The 21,101-nt window shown below is 46.2% G+C and overlaps 2 protein-coding genes across 15 annotated transcripts in view; one reads left to right on the plus strand and one right to left on the minus strand.

The window, feature by feature from the left end:
• Positions 1–536: 536 nt before the first annotated feature.
• On the minus strand, positions 537–17,961 carry LOC119390687 (gastrula zinc finger protein XlCGF49.1-like). The gene is made up of 3 exons (XM_049415144.1): positions 17,794–17,961; positions 3,674–3,896; positions 537–1,324 (listed from the first exon to the last, which is right to left on the minus strand). Exons 2-3 carry the CDS (start codon positions 3,828–3,830, stop codon positions 669–671), a joined length of 813 nt encoding a protein of 270 aa, XP_049271101.1. The 5' UTR covers positions 3,831–3,896; positions 17,794–17,961; the 3' UTR covers positions 537–668.
• The window catches only part of LOC119390679 (gastrula zinc finger protein XlCGF8.2DB-like), a 170,833-nt gene continuing 167,539 nt past the window's right edge, over positions 17,808–21,101 (plus strand). For 13 of the 14 annotated variants that reach the window (XR_007415957.1, XR_007415952.1, XR_007415958.1 and 10 more), the window contains exon 1: positions 17,835–18,428. Coding sequence is in view for 7 of the 14 variants with exons in the window: in XM_049415097.1 (XP_049271054.1) it covers positions 17,835–18,428 (594 nt within the window). In the remaining 7 variants the exon portion in view is untranslated. Of the gene's footprint in view, positions 18,429–21,101 lie in introns of all 14 variants that reach the window. The other variant, XM_049415101.1, reaches the window with a different exon arrangement.

Genomic DNA, 21,101 nt, shown 5'->3' on the forward strand with positions numbered 1-21,101 from the left:
GGTGTGGTTTGGGAATGCGTAATTGTTACACGATGCGCATACCAAGTACGACTTGAACGGCTCCAGCGTGCACGAAGTTCCGGGTCCGCAGCTCGCTTCAAACGCTTGCGTTCAGCGTCGTATGCTCGTCTCTTCGCAGCCTTGTCTTCTGCGTTGCTTGCTGTTGTTGACGCCGACGACAGTGAGGGTGGGGTAACGTTGCCTTCAACGAGTGGTGGGACGCTGATTGAAGGTACTGTTGCTTCCATCGCATCTACTCGAGTCAAGCAAAGCGTCAAGTCAAGCGAAAGCCAAGTAAAAACGCCCTTGACTGAATTCCAAACGCGCGCTCCGCCGCTTATTTACACACCGCCCGCGTTCGAGGGAGAGGAGGGAGGAGGAGAGGGAGGAAGAGGCTTGCGACCGGCACGAGACGAGCCGAGCATGCGCAGTGGGGGTGTGGACAGCGCCGCCGACGCCGCAGGAGCGACTAAGAAATGCTCCGCATTTAAAAAAAGTCATGTGCGGGCCGCGTGTTTTACACCGTGTAACTTGCTTTTTACAGCATTTATTCGCAAAAAGCTTGCGACATGCATGTTCACATCGTACGAGTGCTTAGTTCCATCATAAATTTTGGATAGCGGGGTTGTTTACTGGCCCTTCTACGGAAGCCTGTAAGCCCCACACCTTTATGACTTCTTGTTTCCATGACGATGGAACATGTGGTCTGTGAGGTGGTGTTTTCGTGAAAAAGATGCATTGCAGTGGACACAAGAAAAGGGACGTTCTCCTGTATGTGTGCGGACGTGTCTCATGAGGCTGTTCTTCCGACTGAATGATGCATTACAGTGCACACAGGAGAAGGGCCGCTCTCCTGTGTGCATGCGGATGTGTCTCACGAGGTTGTTTTTCCTCACAAAGGATGCATTGCAGTGGACACAGGAGAAGGGACGCTCTCCTGTGTGCATGCGGATGTGTACTACGAGGTTGATTTTGTTTATAAAGGACGCATTGCAGCGGATACAAGAAAAGGGCCGCTCCCCTGTGTGGATGCGGATGTGTCTCACGAGGTTGGTTTTGTTTACAAAGGACGCACTGCAGTGGACACAGGAGAAGGGGCGCTCTCCTGTGTGGGTGCGCAGATGAGCCACCAGCTTCGACTTGTGAATGAATGCAGCTGGACACAAGTGGCACTGTATGGGGGGCTCGCCCATGTGTTTCCGAAGATGTCTGTCCATAGTCGACTTGTCCAGGGTCACATAGGTGCACTGCTGGCAGGAATGAAGTTGGGCTCGTACAGACGCCACTGAAGAAGACTGATGCAGGGACGCAAAGGACAAGGAGCCTGCAAAGTCATTGAGAGCACACAAAGGCAATGCAAATTGTGTCATACACGAAACTCGACTACAGCAGCAGGCAATACAGAAGGGTCGCTGCGCATGTAAGTGAAGTAGATGATCACCCTGTCTCACACAAACTAAAGCTACTGTTATGGCAACAGTGTACCGACACAGTGAGTGTTACGAAAATTCCCATCTTGCTGCTCATAAATTCTATGCTTAACACATGTGAACACCAGGTGCCAAGCAGAACAGAATCGCCAGAATCGCCATTCCTCTTCGATGAAGTTTATTTATGTGGTTGCCTCGTAGCACACTATACCACAAGATGGCACCACCTGTAAAGGCCAGTCAAGCTCAAGTGTGTGGCTGTCGCAATCAGGCATAATGCTAAGGCTAAGAAGTTTGTGGACAAACCAAAGGTTTCTAGTATTATTATGGGAAAATGGGGAAGATGCATAAGTTTGCGGATAGTGGCGTATGACATTGCGTCGGTAGGATCGATGAAATTTAGCATAATTCAAGTACGAGACACCTTTCGCACAATGCGAAGGTTGCCGCATACAGATAGACCTGGTCACGGTGGACCCAGTATATATTTCGGAAAGTGTTTCGGTACGGTAAAGCTTGCGCATGAGCACTCTTCAACTGGAACCGTATTACCGTATTTTCCGTGCAGTAAATCGGCACTGATAGCTAAAGCACTCTACTATCGAGACGAATGGTAATCGTTGGCTGGGAGTGTTTAGTGACTGATTGTCAAGGTATTTAGACTTTGAATCATGTTCTGCCCACAACGCAACACCACTTGTCACTCATTGCACGCCCGTCCACGGGAAACTGAAATTCTAACATGAAACCAACGAACCGCTGACCAAACACATAGAATCGATGCCTTGTGGACAGCAGACGTTGCAGTGGCACCTCGGTTCCATCACTCCTGTCGCTTGGCCATAAATGATGTCACACACACAATGTTGTGAATAATTGTGGAAAGCCAGGTGGGCGATTCGAGGTGACCGGGTGATTCGAGGTGATATTAATTTGTAAATAATCTGCATATCTCTGCAGCCTTTAATTGAGCATAAATGACAGAAATGTGTAAGGAAATGCATCCAGTTATTCTAATTTACATCCACTGACCTCAAAAAATCCCACAGCTGGCCTTTAAACAGCTCCGCCATAAAAACTCCAAGCTGCTGCTGCGTGGTGTGCAGGGAAACCGGCTGGCATCCATAATCAATGGAGCGCACCGCGTCAATGCAGGGGTCTATAAGAACCGCCGCAGAGGGAAAGCTTCTGGTCAGGTACGATGACAACCACCCGGAAAATCTGGTAGAGTTCAGTCACTCTTATGGTTTCTGATCACTTAAGAGTGACTGGCACGACACCATACACGTTTCAGCAAACAACCTCCTACGCCAAGCGCAAGCATGGTGACTGCGCGGTAGTTGCAACGGAGCCCGTGAGATCCAAGGACCTAACTGCAAGATTTATCCACATTGGAAGCACCACTTTGCACGAATTACCAGGTTTTTCTGACAGTGTATTGTGCCATATGGCTGTGCTATATGGCATACTGTGAGTCATTTTAACATTGAATACAGAGATACACGGTACCTTCTATTCTTTCTGGTTTAAAATTAAATGCAATTGCCGAAGGACCCTGACACCGCATCTCCTACGGAAATAAATTTTCTTTGCAACATAATTTAATTCAGGTTACATATTAAGTCCAAAGTAGCATTCCCCTAAAACCCAACAAACAATGCTCACAATTCCTCTGTAATTATTTGCACAGCAATTATACGGACACCCGAGGCGCATTTTTGCCGTCACCATCAGGTTCCCTATAAAGTGTGAATTGATAACATCGTCTTGCACATCGCATCTTCTATGTCTTAGTGAAAGCATGCGAGGGCTGTCGATGGTTGCCACTCAAGCCGAGATTAAATGCGCCGGCAATTTTCTTTGCGCAAAAGCACATCAAGGAGAGAAAGACGCGGGGGATGGAGGGGTCGGGTTGCTCCGGGATCAACTGTAAACTTTGTTCAAACGGGAGCAGTTGCGTGCTATCTCGAAAGAAAGCAGCTGATGGATGCTATCTTTCTCTTGTTTGCACTTGCTGTGCTTTCACCGCTTACTTTGCATTGAAGTGACAGACAGCACAAAAGCTGGTTTGCTCTCTGGAACAGCTGTACTCCCTTGTGTCATTATTTTGTAGCGTTATGCCAGGTCGGATCCTGAAGGAGTCAGCTGCTAGCCTTACTTCTTGTAACATTCCGATATTACGCTATGGCACCCTTTCCGCAAAAGTGACTTGTTTTAACCTTACAGCAAATGCGGAGACATACCTGAAGAAAAAGCATGTGGTTCTGTTTGTGTAGCACTTGTTGACATAATTTTCTTTTCATTTGCTTGTGATGCTTTGTGGCGGGTTAACAGTCGCACTTGAACAGATTGATTTGTGCCATGGCCCGTCTCACACGGTGACTCTGGTGATGTTCCCATAGCTTGTCCCAACTCGCAAGCCCGACCCAGTGCTGGCTGATGTACTGGCTTTGCTGCAAAGTCATCCTGAAATAAATGGGCTTGCATTGTTGTGAGTGATACCACAAAAGATTAATGCCCAGAAAAGAAATGAAAGCCCTCTTACATCATCTCTTTCGCTACAATGACGTGGCCTTGGCGTGTGCCTGATAGTTGCGTCTCCAGAGAGCAACTGTCAGATGAAAAGATGAGTGACTGATGTATCCAAAACAAAATAGGAACTTATGGCAATTATTAAAATAGATACTTTTCAGACATCTTTTAAAAAATCCAGTGAAACCACTTAAACTTTTGTATAATCACCTGGTCGTATGTATTTCCGACACTGGACCCAGCTTTCCCTCTAGTAATTGCCATCAATGTTGCTCAAAAACTCAAACCTATTATAAACTTCTTCATGCAGTTTGACTTAGGGCACCTATTAGAATAGTATCAAAGAATGGAAGATGCTTATCTGAACCTACTTCATTGAAATTTAAAATAAAGTGGGTGCGCTCTGGTAGGAACGTCGGTGCATGTCCATGGATCTCCTTTAATTTCACTGAAAAAAAAAGTCTTTTGCTGTTCCAGTCCCCAGGGCCACGAAACCATTCTTATTTTTGTTGCGAAAAAAAGTTTTGCTTAGTCAAAACTTCGAGTCTCCACTCAGCAGAACCACTTTTTGCGAATTTCGCGAATAAGGGGATTTGACGAGGTCCTACAAAACAACCATTGTAGCTGTGAGTCTCAAAATTTTTCTTGGCATACTACGAGTAATGCATATTTATAAAATCTTCTCACCTTGCAGTTTTCTTGCCCATATTTTATTTCTAAAAAATCGCAAATATGGCACATTGCTTAATTATGCCCTAGTTTCAGATTATTTTGCTTCACGTCAATAATACTCAGAATCACCATTTTCCCAGAGTGTTGTGACACTTTAGTTTAACAATTCTAGAAATATGATTGCCGAGGATGATGTCAAATGCAAAGTAAAAATGCATAAGTAATGGCATGCTCTAAAAATGCAATACTTTGAAATGCAATACAAAAAAGCCATCTTCGGCTTTCTTTAAACTCTCCAGAATTAAAGCCCAGTGCGTGATTTAACTTCATCTGTAAAAACATGTAGCATTATTTTTGTGATATCAGAGTTACAACGCTGCCAAAGTGTCAAATTGACGTTCATGCGCAACCACTTAAATGAGCGACCATGACTCTATAGTTGCCATTGTCATGACCTTTAGGTCTTAAGCATGTTTTCTCGCGTTCATGGAACATCAAATTGACAGAAAAAAGACGAGTTGCTTTAAAGTGCAAATTTGCACATATGCGTGTTTGTACTCGTTGTAGTATTGTTCCTGGCGAAAGCAATTACAGGGAAAGGTTTGTCTAGATGCACACTCGAGACGGGTTTTCGCATGCAAGTTTCTTCTGCCCTAATGCACACAGGACACGAGCATTACAGGAAGACTAGGTCCGCGCAGAAAGTGTCCTGGAGACAGCACCCACGATCTCTGCCTTCTTGCACCGCCATCTTCAGAGTAGAAATTTCTGTTAAGTAAATGATTAAGTTCAGCTCCTCAGCAGCATTTTGCTCAGGAACAAAATTTTTGAGACACAACTGCATCTGTAGAATTTACGACTATCTCTTTGAAGAGGCTGAAGCAGTTTCGAAGACAGAGAGAGTTTCTTCTGGCATAGAGCTGATGAACAAGGCGTTATCCAAATCTTTTATCCTCTGAGAGTTCCTCTTACAGCTAATCTTTTTCTTGTGTTTCTTCAGGTAGCGCTAAACGCTCGCTTTGAGCCATAAATCTCAGGGGAATACAAAAGCGTGTGGAAACTTACATAGGCCGTGTGGTGAAGTAGCGCAGTTTTGACGAGGAGAGGGGGACAAGGAAGACACGACACTCGCTACACTTGCAAGACACGAGTCTCGTGTCTTTCTTGTCCTCTTTCTCCCCGTTAAAAGTACGCTACTTCATCATACGGTATAATGATCAGTCACCAACAAGCCCAGCTCTCAACCCTATCGAACTCGCATAGGCTGCTCAGTAGACGACTGCTGAGCAGTCGACGACACGACTGACGTACGTGAGAGATGATGCGCTGTTGCGATTTCAACCTTTCTGAAAAGTATTGCTCTGCTCTACTTCATCGATGCCTGACGGCTCTCGAAGCGGTGTAGGTGGCTCTTCAGGTGCCGCGGCTGCGGCGCAGGTTTCCTCGCGACAGGAATTCCGTCAACGGAAAGTGGAATTAGCAACGGGGAATCTTTTTTGTACTCCTCCAGGGGATCCTTCATGCTGAACGCCTGCGTGTTCGACACATTGTACTCCATTGCGTCAATGCTTCGCTGGTCTAAAATTAGGTGCTATGGGTCCTTTCCTTTCAGCAGGCTGCTGTGACCATGATGGTTCTTGTTGTTCTTGAGTTTCCGTTTAATGACTTTTTTTCATCCTTATGGAGAAGACAAAAGCATGTACTGGCATCCTCTCTATGGGTGTCTGGGGTCAACGCGATCCCTGCTATACAGGGATCTAATCGGAGGGTGTTTTGCACAGTTTATTTCCCATAAATCCCCAATTCTCCAAATTATGTAGTTTAATTTTGCATGTTTCACAATACTACAAATGAAATGATATCTGAAACCATCAGAACACACAAAGCGTATTTTAGCTGTCTGGAAGGTCTAAACACACAAACACATATGTACACAAGCACGTATACTTGAACGTAAAGCACCTACGTTTGTGCGTACTTCAACCCTAAAGCTGGTTCTCAATGGCAAAAACATACCATTGAGAAAAATGCAGAAAAAGAAGAAGCACAAGAAAGAGCATGCTTAGGCGTCTATGTTTTTCTCTAAGTTACCTACCAACTATCCCGCAACAAGTTATGCTAGGGTACTTTACTGGGTTGCTGTCATTGATCGAAGTGCACTCCTTCCGACTGATAATTCTCAGCTTTGAATCGGAGCACAACGCAGCTACGTCTAGTGAGGGCTTTCCAGTCTTCTGGAGAGCAGTTTGTGTCAACATGACAGCTGATACTGTGTTACACTAATGAACTACATGCAAGTCTATCATGAGGGCCCTATATCCAAGAAGCTTGCCATTATAAAAGGTTGCAAGCACCGCCACTGCCAGGTGTCCGCAGAGTTCCGGCAACTTGTAGATGGTGATGGAAATGGGGCGGTCTTTCTTTGAAGAGCTTATCATCGCAATGGCTATTGTACTGGCCACATGTAGCCATTTCCAATATAATTCATCTCAACATGGCAGTGTGCGTGCCGCCACACACTTCCCTTGAAAAAAGCTGCCAAGAGGTCCATCAGCCTGATGCAGTGGAATCCAAGCATGACAGAGCGCACGGCAAAACTGCTGCGTAAGGTAAAGTTTATTTCGGCCAAACTGGCTAATGTATCAATGACCGCCTAGACCATGCCCTTTCGATAAAGAATTAAACAGGACAGATCGGCCCTTAATATTGATTTTTTCGGATAAATACAAATTGTCAAAAATTTTACCGGTGAGTGTTTATCAGACTTTTTCGGATTTATCCGAAAACACAGAGCCCCATATTTTATGTATCTCACGTGGCGCAAAATGATCCGGCGTGCACTCGGTAAACGAGTGCTCTCGAAGCAGCAAAAGAGGCTTCAATGGGTCGGGAGCACGGCAAATGGTGGTATGGGCTTTTCCTGTTCCTTCACTGGAGCATTTCAGGCCTGAGAGAAGCTCGCATCTGCAAGTGTCCCAGCGAATGCGAACCTAGGGTTAGCTCCTTCAACTTCGCTGGAATTGGAGTGGTGAGGGCATCTCTCACCGATACCATGGCATCAGATGGCGTTGCAGAGACTGCATCTTGCAGCACACCGCAGCTCCTGTGGCCATCGTCTGAAGTAAGGCTGCCCGGGAAGCTCTGTGTCATGGGGCCGCAGCGCATGGCTGTAAGGTCGAGGTGGTGTTGCTCCCCATTCTCTTTTGCGGTCGGGAGAGGGTTGCAGACATGCGGAAGAGGACCAAACACAGCAATGAACCTGGCGCTCTATTCCAGCCAGGACCGCTGCTCTATGCCTTTGTACTCATGCCATGCACTGGCGCCCCCGCGAAGGCAGTTGATGGCCACAAATCATTTTTAACAGCAAAGCTGTTGTGGCTCCGTGAAGTATGTGCGGTGCCACCAAAGAACTCCTCAAGGGGGTATGCACCACAGGAATTGGGCAAGCCCCGCTACCGTGTACAGCAGGTACGAGTGTCAAACGAAAACGAACATGTGAAAAAGAGAGAGAAAGAAAAAGAAAGAGGAAGAGAAATATAAAGGGAATAAAGACATAAAAAGACAAAAAGAAAGGAAAACATAGACAGTGAGAAAAAGAAACCGATAGAAAAACGAGGAAAAGAAATATAGAGAAAAATAAAGAAAATAGACATAAAAAGATAGTGAGACAGAGAAAAACATTGAAAGGGAGAAAGAGATAGAAAGAAACAGACACATAAAAGAGGTAGCAAAACAGAAAGCAAGACAGAAAGTGAAAGAAGCAGAGAGAGAGAGAGAAAGAAAGAGAAATAAAAATTGCAAGAGCGAGAAGAAAGAAATAGAGAGAGAAATAAGTAAATAAAAAGGAACATATACAGAAAAGAAATACAAGAAACAGAGAGAAAGAGGTAGACACAGAAGAAAGAAAAAAAATGGTGAGAAACAAGGAAGGCCACGCAGCTGTGCACTTCCTTCAGGCTTGGCATCACAAGTGCGAAGCTACCACAATTTCTTCTTGTCCAGGCAGGCATGGTGCGTGCCGAGATTGTTGACATTTTGAATCCACCGGACAGCGTCATCCTGGAAACTCCACAATTCTGGAAGTTCTGAAGGAGATGGTAAAGCAGCAGGGTGGAAGCAGGACCTCAACGACACTAGCGGTTGAGCTGTCGACTCATTTACGTGATGACATGCATGAGCTCCGCGATACTGTTCGGTGAGGTGCCCGAGGAGCCAGGGTTCATGTCCACAGAGTATTATGTGGTATCAGCACTCGCGCTGGAAAGATCCACGGCCAAGGAGGCCTGAACGAGGCTAAGACGTAGGAAGAGTCCTGGGTGAGATGTCGCAACGGGAAGTGTAAACAGTTTCCGGGCAACAGGAGGCTGCGCACTTCCTCAGAGAGAGTTGGTAGTGTGGTGCCTGTCAGGTCGTACCCTGGAACCACCAAAGAGGCATGGATGCCATGCGAGGATGGTGTGACTGGTAGCTGCAGCAGTGGCCAGGTTGCTTTTTTATTTCCATAAGAATGGAGGAAGGCTTAAACAAAAAGTGGTCATTTCCACTTGATGAAGATTCGGGTCCCCTGTACAAGGCATACAATAAGGAGACAAATTACATAGTCATGTACGTATAATAGCATATTCAATATCACTGGAAGTACAGAAAATAAGGCATCTGCATGTCATAGTTAAACAATAGTAGTATGAGCGCTACAAATGTACAAAAATAAGAGTAAAACAGGAACAGAACTTTGAAACACAAAAAACAATTTGTAAAAATATATTTCATAACAGTTAAAGTTACCTATTTGTGTTACGTGATTTCGTAATTAAGCATTTAATATCATTACTTTATTACAAACCAATTGCATAGATTTTTTGTGAGGTTAGTAGTGCCAATCCCTTGTTGAAAGAACATATTTAACGCTACAGGAAGTGTATATCGAACACTCTGCTCGCCATATTTGTTTCTTAAAAAGGTACTTGCCAGTATTCATTGTTACGCGTAGCATACAGAGGTGGTGTGGTTTTTAATTCCGCTAGGGCAAGTAATATTTGTTCATAATTCCTTAAACTCTGTTTGTATCTTGTAGGCAGGATGTATGAGTAAAGATTCGGCATCAAGATGAAATTGAACCTAATGAACAGCTCCTTTTAATGCGCATCGTATAATACACTAGCTATTTGTCGAATGGCCTTTTTTTTTAAGTGTGTGCAGGTGATTTAATTTAGACGATGAGGTTGTGCCCAAGACTAGAAAGCAGTACCACAAAATCTCGAGTAGAACCCCCACTGCTGTGAAAGATAATCTGACAAGATTTGGAGGGGGGCCTTGCTTGGTCACGGATTAAAATTCAAGATGGCAGTGGAGGAGCCATGCATGCTTTCAGTGAAATGCTTTATTGAATACGCATGCATTCAGTGTCGGGCGAATAAAAACAGAGAATCAAAAAGTGAAAATAGCAGGAGGGGCTGGGGGGGACGCTCGCTTGGTCATTGGCTCATATTTCAAATCTCCCGGAAAATAGAGGAGGGCGCTTGCTTGGGCAGGGGCACTTGCTCGGAATATTATGGTAGTTTAAGTTGGACATAAACAATGCGTTATAAATTTTAATTTTAATATTTGCCGGTAGTAATGCAGGCAGTTTTGCCATGACACCAATGCATCCCAAAAGTTGCTTGGTAAAATGACTGACATGAGTGTCCCAGTATACAACCAATGTTTTTATACTATCTACAACCTCAACTGCTGACTGACCAAGAATGATATCATGTGACATTTTGCACCAAGACTGTTAAAGTGAGAAAAACATGGCTTTTGTTTTAGTGGCATTGATTTGTAAAGAATTAACCTCGCTCCATATGCTTAATCTTTTGAGGCGGTTATTTACATTGGACTGGAATGTTTTGAGCTTTGTGTTAGTAAGCAAGAGTCATGTTATGTGCATATATAATGTAATGTGGTTTGGTGGTAACGTTAACAATATCAGTCGCGTATAGATTAAACAGGAGTGGCCCAAGAATACTCCCCTGAGCCACTCCTGTGCTTGTAGTCATTTCGCTCACGTCGACTTGATCATGCCCATAATGCTAACATACCATATTTCTGAACAACTGCAGGCTTGCAATCATTTGTTCCCAGAACAGATGGGGACTGGAATCACTTACCTGCCTTCATAACGGATATAACTAATCCAACTGCATTTAAAAATATCCTATCAAGCCTACTCTATCATCACACGTTTCTTTCTTCTACGTAATTTCCTTTACTAGATGTTTGTTATTTAATTCACTAGATGTTCGCTAATGTCCTTTACTGGAGTTTTGTTATTCTGTATAATGCTTCCATTTTACTGTTTTTGTCTGTGCCGTTTTTTGGTATGCATTCCCCAACCCCCTCTGCAATATATTTATACCCTGACGGTACTGTAAACAAATAAATGAAATAGTTTTTAGAGATAATATGCTATCGCCTATCCACAAACACTGTGGTTCTCCAGGTAGGAAGTGAATAGCGAGAGTGGTATACCCAATTCCATAACGGTCAAGTTTCTCTAGCCGTGTAACATGATCTAACCAATCGAACGCTTTTGAAAAAGCTACGTATGCACCCATGACCAGCTGTTTCTTATCAAATGCGTGTAGAATTTTTTCTTTCTGGGTTAAAAGAGCGAGTTCAGCGGATCTTCCTTCGTCGAATCTATGTTGCCATTTATTCATCAGATCTAATTTATTTATGACGCTTGAAATTCTAGTGTGGAATAACTGTTCCACTCCTTTAGGGAACACAGGCAGTATTGGAATGGGATGATAATTGCTGAGATGGTTGTTGTCCCTACCTTTCAAAGATTGACTTTGGCTATTGCATTTTTCGTAGAAATGGACCAGTAAAAAAAAGCTAAGTTATAAATATGGGCGAGAAGCTGTGCATTTAGGTCTGCCATGTACTTAACCGGTCTTTGTAAGCTGTCAATATCCTGAACTGAGCTATTTTTAAACGAGGTGAAGACAGTTTGAACCTCAAATGAAGAAATAGGTTTTAGGTAGAGACTATTGCCATTTCTGCAAACCGCGTTCACAGCATCTGAGTTGTGGGAACACGTAGTTAGATCGATGAGAAAGTCATTAAACGCTTCAGCCAAGTCATCACCGTACAAATTCCTATTATTTAATGTTAACGTGACGACATCTTCATCAGCAGTAGAACGATTTAAGAGCTCAATTATTTTCTTCCACACAATTTCTGGTTTAGAATTATAGTCAGTTTTGAAAAAATTATGCAAATATGTTTCCTTAGCATTGTGAAAAAACGCGGTAGTTTGATTCCTGTGTTGCTTGAAGGTGTCCCAGGCTTCAGGGTTACGTCTAGTCAAGAATTTTTTAATAACTTATCTTTCTTCTTAATTCCTTTGAAGCAATGACTCGTGATCCAACGGTTACGAAATTGTTTGGATTTTTTTATTTCGATCACGGGAAAAACATTAACGATACATTTTCGAGAATAAGTCAATTAATGTATCATATGCACCATAAGATGTTGTAGCGTTATGTACACTTGATTGCAGTTAACATTTTTTAATTCGGCACGAAAACGTTCAAGCTGCCTGTTATTTCAATTAATCGCAAAACAGTTTTCTATGTCACTTTTGCATTGCTATGTCTGATACTCACACCAGTCTCAAACAATTTTTATTTCACTTTCTGTATTAATCATTCCATATTGAAAGTGGCCACCTGCTTCGACCTAAAGGTCTCTACTATGTCAAATAAATAAACAATTATATAAATATCACATTTATTTCCTTTTTTCACATGCATTAATACCCCACCACCTGGTCGACCATTTCGATTTACAAAAAATGTTGAATAATTTGACTCTGATGACATCACTCTGAGACGTGAACTATGTCTTTGTTAGCATTATTATATCAAAACTGAATTTAAAGCCCTCCAACAGAATATGCAACTACTCTAATTTGTTTCGTGAAGACTGCATATTCAGATGAAAACACTTCAGTCCTTTTATATTCCCAGAGGCATATGTGTTTAACGCTATTTTAGAACAGTGTACCTCAAGTACGTGTAAACCACATTTATTGGATCTTTTCTAGGTTTAGAACTGCGCACATGATGACACTTGACTGCTCATCTTTCCGCACGAGTATTTTCCCATCTTTAGTCCACACAAAGTGCCACCCTGAAGAATGTTTCTTTCCAATTGTCATGCCCAGCAGGCACTTCAATGCTGGGCAGAGGTGCTCCTTCACAAACACAGGTGTGTTAGATGCATTACCCAAATCAGATGTTGAAAGACAAGTCTTCTTGGTTTTAAGCAAAAATGAGTTGAGTTTTCTCTGTTCTTAATCTGAACTACAATGTTAAGGCAGGCCTGATTGATCGTTTTGTGCCCCTACTCTGTGCACGATTTCAATGTCAACTGTTGTCAAAAGCTCGTTCGCACGTGCTCCAATTTGGCATACAATTTCTTTAAAGAGATGGTGCCACCAAAAGGACACACAGCACAAAGTATTGGACACAGCAAACATTTAGAATATATATTATTTGCTTTCAAAGCGTGCCTGAATGCTCATTCTAGCGATTGAGACCAATCGCTAATGCGACTGATACTGAGGCCACTGTGTAGGAAGTTCAAAGAAAGTTTTAGTGACATCAGACCATATTAGAGTAACGTGCAATGAATGGTGACCTACAGATCTGCTGCACCAGGCAAGCCAATGGCTCCAAACCTAGACTTATTTTTTCTTAGCGTGTCCTTGAAGTAGCCACACTTGCTTGCATTTTCCAAAGCGATTTGTATCGTCACGCGAATCTGCGAAGGTGGCATTAGAGAAATTTAGTTCAAGACCAGAGATCGCGTCAAGACCAGAGGGCACCTAAGCCCAAGGAAAGCAGAATCTGCAAGAGTGAAAAATGTGAAAGATGCGGCACAGGACACTCGTTTGAATGTGTTGGTAAAAAAAGTCTATTTGCCAGAAATGTTCAGAAGTAGGTCATTTGAAAAGCATGTGCCCAAATGGTAGAGTGACACCAAAGAGCACGCATGCACTTGAATGTTCCAACGAGGACTTGGAGCATGAACTGTACCATTGAGTTAATGCAACCCAATCGTGTTATGAAGTGAGCGTAGAAGTTGCAGGGCAAACAGCGAACACTGAATATGCAAACTGACACGGAAGCGGTGGTCACCATTATCCCGGAGCAAGAGTACCAATCTGAGTTTTCACACGTAAAATGTGAACCATGTAAAATGTCACTTCACACATAAGTGGGGAGCAAATACAGCTGAAAAGCCAGTGTAACGTGTTTGTTGACAAGTAACTTTCAAGGGTTTGCTATCCACAAATCTATGAACACTGTATCGGTCTGGGTGCGCTCCCTCCAGGATGTGGATTGGCTTCGTAGGTGGCAGGCTGTGGCCACGTCTGAAGAAACAGTACCCGTTGTGGGAATCCAGCGCGCCGTCCCCTTTGGTGCCTCGTTCCCCAGTTAGCCCGCGTGCAGGCCCCGCGCGGCTCGAGCGCCGGGGACCACTGTCATTCAGCGACATGGCTACCGTGGCTACGCCGCCAGGCCTTTTTGCTTGGTGCGAGCCATGCGTTGGTCTTCCCCCACAAGCCACGCGTCTGGACATGCTGCTAGCCTACGTCACTGCACAACGCCTGTCCTCATTGGCCGCCAGTGACAACCCCCTTCCCCATGAGCTCGCTTCTGTCTGGCACGGGCTTGCCCGCATCAGATGCTCGCAGGCCTGCAATGTGGTAGTCACGCACTGCCACTGAAGGCGACTACTCGTTCGCGCACTTCGGTGCTCCCCCCTTCGTGTGGTAACCGTAGCGCCGCAGGCAAGTGTACTCGATCAGTCTTGCGGAGTTACCCTGACGGCCCGCAATCCCATGATTGTTGCACTGTGTTGCATCTTGGGTTAATAATAAACCCGTGTTTGTTGACATCCTGCCTTGACAGCCTTTCCTGCGCCATGCCGGAGAGTCAACGAACCCGGCCATGCGTCTTTGTTCGCTGCGGCAGTGGAGAACGTCGCGTCCGTTCCCGGTTGCCTCGTACGGTAAGCTTCTTGCAAACCTATCTCCACGTAACTGGCGCCAAACTTGGTTTCGGCACGGCATCAGAGCAGTCTTCCTCGAGGCGCTCGTTCCTGCTTGATCCCGTGGCAATGGGCTTGATCTCGTTCGATGCGGACGACGCCGGCAGCACAAGGTAAGCTCGCCTTCGCGGCCCTCGGCTTTCGGCCACCAGGAGAGATCCCGTCTTTGGGGCCTCCTTTGGTGATAACCGCTCGAATGGGGACTACAGTCCTAGCCTAGCCAGTTTCGGGTTTTCTCAGCTGTTCGAGACACACGTGGAGTAGGTGCTTTCGGGCCCCTCCAATGCGTCGTCTCCGCTCGCTGGCCTTCCTTTGTTAGCAGCGCAGCTGAGTGCCCAAACAGCTGCACCGGAGCCTCCCTACCTGGTGGTCACATGGTGCAGGCATTCACACGCTGGCTGGCCCATCGTTGTCACGGGCGTGAAGGGTTGACATTGTTGTCCGCGAGCCAGCTCGCATAGGCAACACTGTCGCCGCGTTTTCCGGCAATCATTTTCCTCATGCGCGCTTGGGCGATGCTTTCGGCAAATGTGAGCCACTGCGCTCTGTTGTCGGTCCGTTTGCCGGTCGTGTGAGGCATCACGCATCCGTCGGTGCGGAAACCCTACTCTTCTCTGTGCCATTTATTGGCACCTTTGGGTCTGGCGTGCATGGCAGAGAACAGGCGCGCGACCCTCCAACGGCAGCGCCTGCTTCGGAGCCGCTGCACACAACTGCGGCACAGCTCCAGACAAAACATTGCCTTCCATTTCGCGAGCAGCACCGCTGTTTTCGAGCAGAAACTAGGCTACGCCACTAGTCTTTGTGCCATCTCCAGCCTGTACATCTGGCGCTGAGCAGGAGTCTCTTGCGCACCTGCTGCTGGCCTGCCCCACCCATAACCAGCAGAGACGCCACCTTCAACTGGCTTACCGCACCTTGGGTCTACCACCCGGTAGTCAGGAGGACCTGCTCTTCCCGGGCCACCATCAGGACCCTGCCCTCCAGAGCCTCGTCAAGTTCCTGGACTTGACGGGGCTGTCATCCACGCTATGAGACGACTCACCGAACTCCCAGCGGTTAGCTTTGAAAGTGCCTCTCCATTCGAGATGCTCTCCTTTTCCACGCCCGGATGCCCACCCGTCGGCACCCTATCGGGGACCCTGCTTCCCGGCCGCCCAGAGCCATGATCATCTCTCCCTACACTTTTTTCTATCGCATTTTTCGTCCACTCTCCCCTACCCCAACGGCCCTGAGCCGTGCTCCCGCAAGGGCTGCCGAAGATAGTGCCATCATTTCAGTTTATAAATAAAGAACCACTTCTCTGAACGGAGGCCTGTCTGCGGCGGCTGTTGTGGAACGCGCCCAACGCTGCCTTCCGCGGCCTTTCGATTAGCGAGGCAGTCGCGCTTCGGCTGATCGCAAAATCAAAACACCTAAGCAGCTGCGCTCAGAATTTGCATTTGGCAGTATCGTAATCGTCGGTTAATTTTTATACATGAAGCTCCTACATTCGACACCTTACCTCATGTTTAGGCCTCTTCGTGAATGCTGCTCTCGGTGCCTCCGATGCGTTCTGTTCATAAACGAAGATCGATCGCATCACGCCAGGATTTAGTCGAGCAGATTTCACCGGTGTTCCCATTACACGCATTAACGATAAACTGATGGTAGTCACTGTAACGAAAGTGTTCGGAGCAGAAAACAGTGGTTCTAGAAGGCTTCAAATTACTTCCTTTCACCGCTGCAATCCACTGAGCAGCTTGTTTTTTCTCACGTGGGAAGTTGTGAAACAGTACATTGTCTCGGCTGCCGGTGCTCGCTCAGCCGTACGCAGCGCAAACGGCCGGCATGGTGATAGACCAGGTTCTCCGTCCAGTAGTAGTTATTTGAAGCATGAACCATAAACGTAGGGTGGGGAGGTCGAGTATCTAGGATAAGAAGGGCGACTCACGCTGAAATCCTGCACACGGTGACGGTGCGAGCGTCCGGAACATGTCTTCTTTACGGCGGCTCAGCGTAAACCATACGGCGTAAACAAACTGCCCATTCGCGTTTCGTGGGCGCTGCCATCTTGTCTTCAAAGAACCAAGTTTGAAAGAAAGAAGATGACTTTTTTTTTTTTGAAGGCTCGTTTTTCTATGGTAAACACAATAATAATGAGAAATAACAGACAGAAATCAAGTTTTGCATTCGTACGTTCTAATTTTTGCTGTTTCTTGCGAACCCCGCTATGATACGATCCGTATTGTATATTGTCGCGCTTGGTTTCGCTTTTGTTTCCTATGGTGTTGTCCATTTCTTTAGAGATTTTACTCCTCAAAGGGGCCCCAAAGCGCAGGAATGCAGCTAAATGCACCGCGATGTATTCGGGGTGTTGGATTTATCCTATATATGAATAAGTCCGTAATTCCAGTCGGTCAGCAAAAACTTAATGCATCTTCGTGTGCCGTCTTCGCCAACGAGGGAGCGGCTCGTGCACTGCGCGGCGCAGCAGTCTCTGCCATTACTTTCTTTACAACACTTAAAACAAACACGCTTGTTTTTCCCTCGAAAGTACGCATTATCTATTTATGGAAATACTAACAGTTAAACCAGGTGCGTCTGATCAAGTGGTCTGCTTCCAACGCATCTCTCGTTTTGTTGTGAAGTCAAGTCAGAGGAGCGTGAAGGTGCGTCTACTTAGCTTCGCCGTCGTTTTGCAGCCGATTTGAAAGAGTTTTGGCAAGACGCGCTTATCAAAAGACGTGAACTCTATGCAATTTCCTGCACTGGCATGGGACGCTACATCTGTGCGCAGCGGTGAGTGCACGACGCTTTACTAAAACTGCCATATACAACCTGTAAAGCTGCAACATAGACAGCAAATCAAGAGATCTAGCGGTCTTCAGCCTCTTTGAACAACAAAGACACTGCTTGAGTGCTTTGAAACGCACCCCACTGCCCACGCCTCGCGAAGAACGAAACTGAAACTGTAGAAAAAGACCCGTAGACGGTTCGCTAGCTAACGCTATCCAATCCGAAGCCTGTACTTCCCAGCATTAGCGCCCGTTATGCCCGTTGATCGTCGCCGTACCTGGAGGAGTGCGCTTGCCGGATCGTGCTGCGTGGCGGACCATGGACGACGAGGAGCGCCGGGTGCGGAAGGCCGCTGCGTCTCGTGCTCGTCGGCAGGATCCTGAGGTGCGAGCTCGAGAGGCTGCCGCCAAGCGAGCGCGGCGCCAGGCCGACCTCGAGGCGGTGCGCGCCCGCGAAGCCGCCGCCAAGCGCGCGCGGCGCCAGGCGGATCCCGTCGCGGTGCGCGCCAAGGACGCCGCTGCGAAGCGGGCTCAACGAGGTGCAGATCCCGAGACGGTACGTGCGAAGAAAGCCGCTGCGAAACGTGCGCAACGAGAAGCGGACCCCGGACTGCGAGAGCGGGAAGCGGCGGCCAAGCGCGCGCGGCGCCGGGCGGACCCGGATGCTGCTCGTGCGCGGGAAGCGGCGGCCAAGCGCCTCGAGCGCTCGCGTTTCAAAGGCGCGGACGCGCGATTCCAGCGAGACTTTCTGGCCGTGTCGTTTGGTCACAGTTGCGACGTGTACGATCGACTGTGGTTCGCAAACAATCTGGTGCCGGTGTCTGGATTCAAGAGCGACAGTGCTCGTGAGAACGCCATCGCCGTTCTGCGGCGCGAGTTTCCCGCCGCCGACACGGAGTACGGTGAGTACAAGGTGAGTACAAGCTGCTCACGCTCGACACGGACCTGCATAGACGTCGTCTTTGCAAACTTTAAAGTCACGCTTGTGCAAGAACCCCTATCGCTCCATTTCACCGACCATAAGGCGGTAATCATGAAGGCGAAAAGACAACCGCTCGTTGAAGTTTCAATAAAACACGATTTCATACACACTATCGCTTTGATTACTGCTGGGCGAAACCACTGAACATTTCACGGTGTAACCATGATTGCTTCGGGAGCTTCGCCCAAGCTCTTTATCATTCACCCGTGGATATGCTGTAATTTTTTTTTATTGCACCTAGTTTGATTATGAGTGATTAATTGTAGTTGGACTCTCATGTCATCGAGATCATTTGCAAAATGTCCCGCTTGTGGCGCTCATCGTGTGATACATTTAGCTTAATTTCTCGGTAAGTAGGGCACTGCTGTTGATAATGTTGCCGTTTTAGACGTTGTCATACATTGAGCTTTCACTCTGACATAAATTGTCATTTGCCTTTAGTGTCCCTTTAACGTAACTCTCAACTTGAAGCAGGACCATCTATGTCGTACCAGTTTGCCGAAGATAATCTCAGAGACCACATAGAAAGAAGCATCTGGTTGAGATCTCCTCCCCCAGGTGGTGTCACAATCCCGTTTGAATTGGGGGGGAAAAAAAAGGTCATTCTGCCTTAAGAGGCAGAGAGATGGACCGTGAATTTATATTTTTTGGTATAATAACATAGATTTAATCAATGTAGATAAGTCATTAGGACAACATGAAACAAGGAAGTTTTTATTTTCTTTTTCTCCTTCGAGCCTGGTGGCAGACATGTCACCGCCCCGTTATAAAGGGGACGCTCATAGCATCCATCCATCCATCCATGGCCTCTCACATTGCCTCAAAAAGAGTGGCAGAAAATGCAATGTGAAAGTAATCTGTTCCGTGAGAAGGAAACTTAGACGTGTGTGGCCTGCTGTTGAGCGTATGTATAGCAAAGGACGTAATAACTCGGCTGGACAATGTGACATGCACCATACCACTCAGTTTGTCAAATGCAACAAGAGAGGAATTGTACATCACTTGCCTATGTCATACTACCGCATGTATGTTGGACAATCGGGACATTGCGTAAATGTTCGACTCCGTGAGCATCATTCTTCCTTAAAATGCAGACCAGGTAGCCGCCTGTCTCTTTATTGTGCAGAGTGTGAATATGCACCTTGTTTTGATGACATAACCATATTATTTCAAAACGGCGATCATGCAGCTGGAGAGGTAGCCGAAGCTTTTTCCATAGCAAGGTCAAGAGATAAGCGCATAAGCCACAAATTTTATTCTTAAATGAGAGAAGTGGAAATTTTAAGGGATCGTTCTTTTTTGTTTTACACAATATTAATGAGCACTAGCAGAGCATAATGCCAAGGAAAGTATAGGGGCCGTTATTAGTAGCAAATGTAATGTAAATGTGAAGAAAGAAAAGTGGACGAAAAGATAGCTTGCCGCGGGCAGGGACCGAACCTGCGACCTTCGAATAACGCGTCCGATGCTCTACCAACTGAGCTACCGCGGCGCCCCACTTTATGGGGTATATATGGAGGCACTGACCGACACTCCCACGTTTAAATACACATATATACCCCATAAAGTGGACGGGGGGATGGCTGCCGCGGTAGCTCAGTTGGTAGAGCATCGTACGCGTTATTCGATGGTCACAGGTTCGGTCCCTGCCCACGGCAAGCTATCTTTTCATGCACTTTTCTTTCTTCACATTTACATTACATTTACTACTAATAACGTCCCCTATACTTTCCTTGGCATTATTCTCTGTCAGTGCTCATTAATATTGTGTAAAACAAAGAAAAACGAGCCCTTAAAATTTCCACTTCTTTCCTTCATACATAGCGAGGGTCTCTTTCTGGCAGACTTGATGCTTTCAGGTGGTATGCGAGGGATTATTGGTCAGCTGCCAGCTCGTAATAAGTTCACGTGCTACGTGACACCAACAGGCGGAAAAAGAGTGTTCCACACTCGCCGTCATGGCTACTGGCGGCGCTGACTGATGCTCCCACGTTTAAAAACACATATATACCCCATAAAGTGGATGGGGGGGATGGCTGCCGCGGTAGCTCAGTTGGTAGAGCATCGCATGCGGTATTCGAAGGTCACAGGCTGGGTCCCTGCCTGCGGCAAGCTATCTTTTCGTGCACTTTTCTTTCTTCACATTTACATTATATATACTACTAATAACGTCCCCTATACTTTCCTTGGCATTATTGTCTGTTAGTGCTCATTAATATTGTGTAAAACAAATAAAATCGAGCCCTTAAAATTAACACTTCTTTCCTTCATTTATAGTGAGGGTCTCGTTCTGGCAGACTTCATGCTTTCAGTTGGTATGCGAGGGATTATTGGTCAGCTGCCAGCTCGTTATAAGTTCACGTGCTACGTGACACCAACAGGCGACAAAAGAGTGTTCCACACTCGCCGTCATGGCTACTGGCGGCGCTGACTGACGCTCCCACGTTTAAATACACATATATACCCCACACAGTGGACGGCGGGATGGCTGACGCGGTAGCTCAGTTGGTAGAGTATCGCATGCGTTATTCGAAGGTCACAGGTTCGGTCCCTGCCCGCGGCAAGCTATCTTTTTGTCCACTTTTCTTTCTTCACGTTTACATT

Source organism: Rhipicephalus sanguineus, chromosome 4 (assembly GCF_013339695.2).
Source record: "Rhipicephalus sanguineus isolate Rsan-2018 chromosome 4, BIME_Rsan_1.4, whole genome shotgun sequence".
In the NCBI taxonomy this organism is placed as follows: Eukaryota; Metazoa; Arthropoda; class Arachnida; order Ixodida; family Ixodidae; genus Rhipicephalus; species Rhipicephalus sanguineus.